At 52.9% G+C, this 6,864-nt stretch overlaps 1 protein-coding gene across 1 annotated transcript in view; it reads left to right on the top strand.

Annotated features, from left to right (window-relative positions):
• vps51 (VPS51 subunit of GARP complex) overlaps positions 1-6,864 on the top strand; it is a 22,825-nt gene that overhangs the window by 5,446 nt on the left and 10,515 nt on the right. The window contains exons 3-5 of the mRNA XM_043683003.1: positions 1,740-1,886; positions 4,799-5,018; positions 5,946-6,723. Coding sequence (XP_043538938.1) covers positions 1,740-1,886; positions 4,799-5,018; positions 5,946-6,723 — 1,145 coding nt within the window. The remainder of the gene's footprint in view (positions 1-1,739; positions 1,887-4,798; positions 5,019-5,945; positions 6,724-6,864) is intronic.

Genomic DNA, 6,864 nt, shown 5'->3' with positions numbered 1-6,864 from the left:
ACACGGGGACGCAGGGGAACACGGAACAGGAACACGGAGCAGGAACACGGGGCCTGCAGAGGAACACGGAGCAGGAACACGGGGCCTGCAGAGGAACACGGAGCAGAAACACGGGGCCCGCAGAGGAACATGGAGCAGGAACACTGGGTCTGCAGAGGAACACGGAGCAGGAACACAGGGCCTGCAGAGGAACACGGAGCAGAAACACGGGGTCTGCAGAGGAACACGGAGCAGAAAAGTGGGTGGGCACCCATTTGACAGATGGAACATAATGTGTGGCGAGTACATGGTAGTGCACTTTGGCACGAAGAATAGAGGAGCTGAATATTTTTTAAACGGGGAAGCCAGTCAGTAAGACCATGGCCGATTTGGTTTGTGTTCTGAATTCCAAGAACCTGAGATTTCCCAGTTCAACAAAAATCTTACCTACCTCCACCCGAATTGCAAAGTAGCACACAACCCTCGAAGTGACTTTAGCTGTGGAGTGAATTGCACATGTTATTGTGGACGTAGATGAAGTCTGGCTGGGACCTACCCCCGAGTCCCTGTCACTGAGTCAGTTCTGATCGCCTGCCTTGTTGATATTTACTGAAAAATGTTACATTTTGTCCAAGCTTTCCACGTTGCTCTCATAGAGCCATACAGCACAGAAACAAACCCTGTGATCCCACCCGTCCATACTGATCAGATATCCTACGTTAATCCAGTCCCATTTGCCAGCACTTGGCCCATGAACCCTTCCTATTCATGTTCCCATCCAGATGCCTTTTAAATGTTGTCATTGTACCAGCCTCCACCACTTCCTCTGGCAGCTCATTCCATACACGCTCCACCCTCTGTGTGAAAATGTTAGCCCCCTTGGGTACCTTTTAAATCTTTCCTCTCTCACCCTAAACTATGCCCTCTGGTTTTTGCACTCCCCTACCGTTGGAAAAAGACCTTGTCTAGTTACCCTATCCATGCCTCTCCTGATTTTATAAACCTCCGCAAGGTCACCCCTCAGCCTCTTGACGCTCCAGGGAAAATAGCCCCAGCTCTTCATTCCTGGCAACCTCCTGGTAAATCTCTTCAGAGCCCCCTCCGGTTTAATGGTATCCTTTTTGTAACAGGGTGACTAGAGCGGGACACGACTTCAGAAGAGGCCTCAGTAACGTCCTGTACAACCCCAATGTGATGTCCCAACTCCTATACTCAAAGGTGTGATCAATGAAGGCGAGCCTTCTCAACCACCCTGTCTACATGTGACCCAACTTCAAAGAATTATGTACCTGAACCCCTCAGTCCCTCTGCTCGATAACGCTACCCAAGGCCCTACCATTAATCAAGGTCTTGTCCCAATATAAGTGCGAGACGAAAATCTTTTTATAACTCACTCACAGGATGTAGGTACCTCTGGCTGGTCCAGCGTTTATTACCCCGTCCCTAATTGCCCAGAGGGCAGTTAAGACTCCGCCACATTGCTGTGGGTCTGGAGTCACATGTCGGCCCAAATCAGGTAAGGAGGGCAGTTTCCTTCCCTAAAGAGCATTAGTGAGTCAGATGGGTTTTGTGGTCATCGTTAGACCCTTACTTCACAATTCTTCTCTGAATTTAAATTCCAACATCCTCCGTGGCGGGATTTGAACCCCCCAGAACGTGGATTGTGCTTCCGGCTAAATAGCTGCAGGCCCTCGTCTCGCTGGCCCACCGCAGGTTCCGGCCTGCCCGGCGACTAACCCTGTCCGCGTTGTCTTTTCCAGACACCATCAGGAAAATGAAGAACGACTTCAAGAAGATGGAGGATGAGATGGATTGCCTGGCGACCAACATGGCCGCCATCACGGAATTCAGCGCCCGCATCAGTCACACACTGCAGGACCAGCATCAGCAGATCACCAAACTCTCAGGTGCGCCACTGTCTTATATATAAAAAAATAGTAGCCACATTTAAAATCGCTGTGGTCCAACTTCCCAATTCTGTGCAGCGTCTAAGTCGTGGAATGGTTAGTACAAAGGCGGAGACTTGGTGTATGGAAGAGCGCCTCCTGCTGGCTCTATCCTATCCTCGTCGCCATGCTGCTTAGATGTATGTTCAATTCCTCTTTGTAAGCTGCGCAATCTCCCTCGCTGCCCTTGTAAATTCAGCTGGTTTACGTGCAGTTAGCTTGTCTGTTCTTCAGACAAGTCACTTAGAGTCATAGAGATGGACAGCATGGAAACGGACCCTTCGATCCAACCTGTACATGCCGACTCCATCTAGTCCCACCTGCCAGCACCCGGCCCATATCCCTCCAAACCCTTCCTATTCATGTCCCCATCCAGATGCCTCTTAAATGTTGCAATTGTACCAGCCTCCATCACATCCTCTGGCAGCTCGTTCCATACACGTACCACCCTCTGTGTGAAGCAGTTGCCCGTTAGGTCTCTTTTATATCTTTCCCCTCTCACCCTAAACCTATGCCCCTCTAGTTCTGGACTCCCCGACCCGAGGGAAAAGACTTTTCCTATTTATCCTATCCATGCCCCCTCATAATTTTTTAAACCTCTTATAAGGTCACCCCTCAGCCTCCGACGCTCCAGGGAAAACAGCCCCAGCCTGTTCAGCCTCTCCCTGCAGCTGAAACCCTCCAACCCTGGCAACATCCTTGTAAATCGTTTCTGAACCCTTTCAAGTTTCACAACCTCTTGACTGCAACCTGGATGGTGAGGCTTCTACTGGAGTACTGTGTCCGGTTCTGGTCGCCCTGTTATAGGAGGGACGTTATTAAACTGGAGGGGGTTCAGAAGAGATTTACCAGGATGTTGCTCAGACTGGAGGGTTTGAGTTACACACAGAGAGGCTGGGACATTTTTCATTGGAGCGTAGGAGGTTGAGGGGTGACCTTATCGAGGTTGATAAAATCATGAGGGGTACAGACAAGGTGTATGACAGATTTGCTTTCCCTAGGATGGGGGATTTCAAGATGAGGGGGCATATATTTAAGGCAAGAGGAGAAAGATTTAAAAAAGACAAGAGGGACAATTTATTTTTTAAACACAGGTAGTGGTTTGTGTGTGGGATGAACCACCAGGGGAAGTGGTGGATGTGGGTACACCTACAACATTTAAAAACACATTTAGTTAAGGTCATGAATAGGGAAGGGTTTGGAGGGATGTGAGCCAGGAGCAGGCAGATGGGACTAGTTTAGTTTGGGATTATGGTTGCCACGAATTGCTGGGACCGAGGAGCGTGTTTCCGTGTTGTATGACTCTGCGCTTCACAGGAGGCTCCCAAGCGCCGAGGATGTCACCTAGACAGGGGACGAAACGTCTGCAACACAAATTCCCAACTCGGCGAACAGAACCGCAATGACTCTGACTCTATAACTGGGCATGGCGTCTCAAATCAGGTGGAACTTGTGCTTTTTAAAAACGCTGGAATGCAACCCTCCTGCTTTTGAACATCGTGTGTCTCTATTTATAAAGCACAGGCTCATGTCTGTCTCATCACTTGGCCCTGTTGCCGAGAGCGGAGGCTGTTGAGAGCACGTTTGATCGAGATGTTCAGAGTGATCGAGACAAGAGCAAGTGGGGAGAAACTGTTCCCATTTATAGGAGGATTGAGAACCCGGGGTTTCACGTAATCAGCCAAAAGAGAGATGTTGACCAAAACATGTCTTCCCACAGCGAGTGGTTGGGAATTCAGGGAATTGGGAAAGGATCTAAGGACAGATTGACAAGGCCAGGAGAGATGAAAGAGGTGGGACTTAGTCTTACAGAGAGTCGTCAGGGAAAATGATGTGTTCTCTTTTCCAGGCTCCTATAAAGTTCCATCCCCGCCCGGCCATGTGCTGAGCTGGTGCGCTCACTGGGCAGTGTAGAAAGCATTTGGCAAACTGGCCTTTGTTGGGTCATTGCCAACTGAGGTGTCATGTTGCAGCCGCACAGGATATTGTCAGAAATCACCCGACACCAGGTTATAGTTGCACAGGTTTATTTCAAATTACCAGCAATCGGAGCGCTGCTCCTTCACCAGATGAAGTTAATCTGATGAAGGAGCAGCGTTCTGAAAGCTCATGGTTTTAAATAAATCTGTTGGATTATAACCTGGTGTCATGTGACTTCTGACTTTGTCCAGGCCTGTCTAACCCTGGTACACCATGTAGAGGACATTGGTGAGGCCAATTTTGGAATACTAGGTTCAGCTCCGGTCTCCCTGCTACAGGAAGGATGTTAAAATTGAAAGGGTTCAGAAAAGATTTACAAGTATCTTGTCGGGATTGGAGAGTTTGAGCTACAGGGAGAGGCTGAATAGGTTGGTGCTGTTTTTGCTGGAGGGTCAGAGGCTGAGGGGAAAACCTTATCGAGGTTTATAAAATCACGAGGGACATGGATAGGGTGAATAGACAAAAGTCTTTTCTCCAGGGTCGGGGAGTCCAAAACTAAAGGGCATAGGTTTAAGGTGAGGGGGGAAAGATATAAAAGGGACCTGAGGGGCAACTTTTTCACACAGAAGGTGGTGCGTGTATGGAACGAGTTGCCAGAGGAGGTGATGGAGGCTGGTACAATGACAACATTTTAAAAGACATCTGGATGGGGATATGAATAGAAAGGGTTGAGGGATATGGGCCAAATGCTGGCAAATGCGACTAGATTAGGTTAGGATATCTGGTCAGCATGGACGAGTTGGACCGAAGGGTCTGAAAGTAAAAAAAAAACTGCTGGCGATCACAACGGGTCAGTGGAGACAGAGCAAGCAAATGATTCATGTCAAAATGGCTGTTCATCAGGGCTGGATTGAAAGGTCTGTTTCCGTGCTGTATGCCCCTCTGCCTTTCAGGTGTGCACACGTTACTGAGGAAGCTGCAGTTCCTGTTTGAGCTACCAGCCCGGCTGAACAAGTGCATCGAGCTCGAGGCATACGGCCAGGCCGTGAGGTATTACAGCAAGGCCCGCTCGGTGCTGCACCAGTACCAGCACATGGCGTCTTTCCACGGCATCCAGAACGACTGCCAGAAGATCATATCTGACTTGGCACAGAAACTCCGGGAGAAGTTCAGGTAACACTGTCCCCGGCCTCGGTTGCCCAGCCGCTGCGTTTGCCTCAAATCCTGCCTGCCTGCTTCTCGGTCACCCCCTGACCTCTGACATTTCTCTGTAGCCCATTTCGCGCTCTCTCGCTCTCTTGCTCGCTCTCTCTCTCTCTGTCTCTCTCGCTCTTTCGCTCTCTTGCTCACTCTCTCTCTCTCTCTCTCTCTGTCTCTTTCTTCCCTCCCCTACCTCACCTTCACCTATTTGCCTCTGCCCCTATCTTTGGGCGGTACGGTGTCTCAGTGGTTAGCATTGATGCCTCTCAGCACCAGGGACACGGGTTCGATTCCAGTCTCAGGCAACTATCTGTGTGTGGAGAGTGCATGTTCTCCCCATGTGTCTGCATGGGGTTTTCTCCGGGTGCTCCGGTTTCCTCCCACAGTCCGAAGATGTGCAGGTTAGGGTGGATTGGCCGTGCTAAATTGTCCCATAGTGCCCAGGGATGTGCAAGGGTGGATTGGCCATGCTAAATTGTCCCATAGTGCCCAGGGTTGTGCAGGTTAGTGACAGAGTTTGAGACTGTCCATTCAGCTGCCTCTCCCTCACTCTTTACCCAGTCTCACAGGTCTGAGGCAGTATCTTTCAAACGGTCTCTCACATTCCCTCCCCCCAGGGCAGGAGCATAGGGTGCGAGAGCGAGGGTGTGCATGCGAGCGTGTGCGAGGGCATGTGCGTGGGTGCACGAGGGGGTGTGCGTGGGTCCGCGAGGGGGAGTCACTATGGGGGTGTGTGTCCTGGAGTGAGGGTGAGTGCGCGTGCGGCAGTGAGCATGTGTGAGTAAGTCTATGCGTGCGCGCAGGAGTGGGTGTGAGTGTGTGCGCGCGTGTGAGAGTGGAGTACAAGAACACCTGATTGCCAGCGGAGCGCTGCGCCTGTGTGTTGTGTTTCTGCTGCAGAGACACCGGCTCGAGCGCCAAGGAGCTGGCGGAGTGTGTGGAGCTGTTACTGCAGTTGGGTGAGCCGGCGGAGGAGCTGTGCGATGAGTTCCTAGCCCACGCCCGCTCCCGGCTGGAGGAGGACCTGTCGGCGCTGGAGGCTGAGCTGGGTCAGCAGCCAGGCCCCCTCTCTGCGGCCTCGCCTCCCCTCTCCGACATCCTGGAGTTCACCGACAAGGGCTGCAACGGCTTTGTGGGGGACACCTGCCTTGTCATCGCCTCCTACCAGGACCTGTTTGTCCACCGGCCGGCGGCCGGAGGCCTGGTCAGCTCGGACGTGGCGCAAATGGCCGGCGCCAAGCTGGTGGAGTTTGTCGACGGGCTGATGGGCCGTTACTTTGGCCTGGTGGAGCGGCGCATCCGGGCGGAGAAAGGGGTGGGGGACAGCTCGCTGCTGGTGCGCGGTCTGGACCGCTTCCACCGGCGCCTGCAGGCCGTGGTCAAGCTGCTGCCCGGCTCGAGGACGGCGGCCGCCGAGGGCACAGAGATCGTGGTGCGTGCTGCCCAGGAGCGGCTCCGCCAGTACCTGCAGGCCCTGCAGAGCTTCTACGCTGACTGCCTGACTGATGTGCGCCAGTCGCTGGCCGCCCCGCGGCTCCTGGGCAAGGACGGCGCCAACTTGGCCGAGCTCCTGGCCTCTGTCTCCGCCTCCATCCTCAACCAGGTCAAGTCGGTGCTGGCCTACGTCCACCTGTTCACCGCCAAGGACGTCACCTTCTCCAGCAAGGCCTACTTCAAGGTGAGCTGGGGCCCTGCTCCTTTAACCCTCACCCTCCGCCATCCCCCCACTCCCTCATTCGCCCTCCGACCCTCATTCTCCCCTCGGCCCACTCTCTCTCTCGCCCTCACGCCCCACTCCCCTCGCCCGCCCTCACGCCCC

This window comes from Chiloscyllium plagiosum, chromosome 45 (assembly GCF_004010195.1).
Source record: "Chiloscyllium plagiosum isolate BGI_BamShark_2017 chromosome 45, ASM401019v2, whole genome shotgun sequence".
NCBI lineage: Eukaryota > Metazoa > Chordata > Chondrichthyes > Orectolobiformes > Hemiscylliidae > Chiloscyllium > Chiloscyllium plagiosum.
This window is presented reverse-complemented; position numbering and strand designations above follow the sequence as displayed.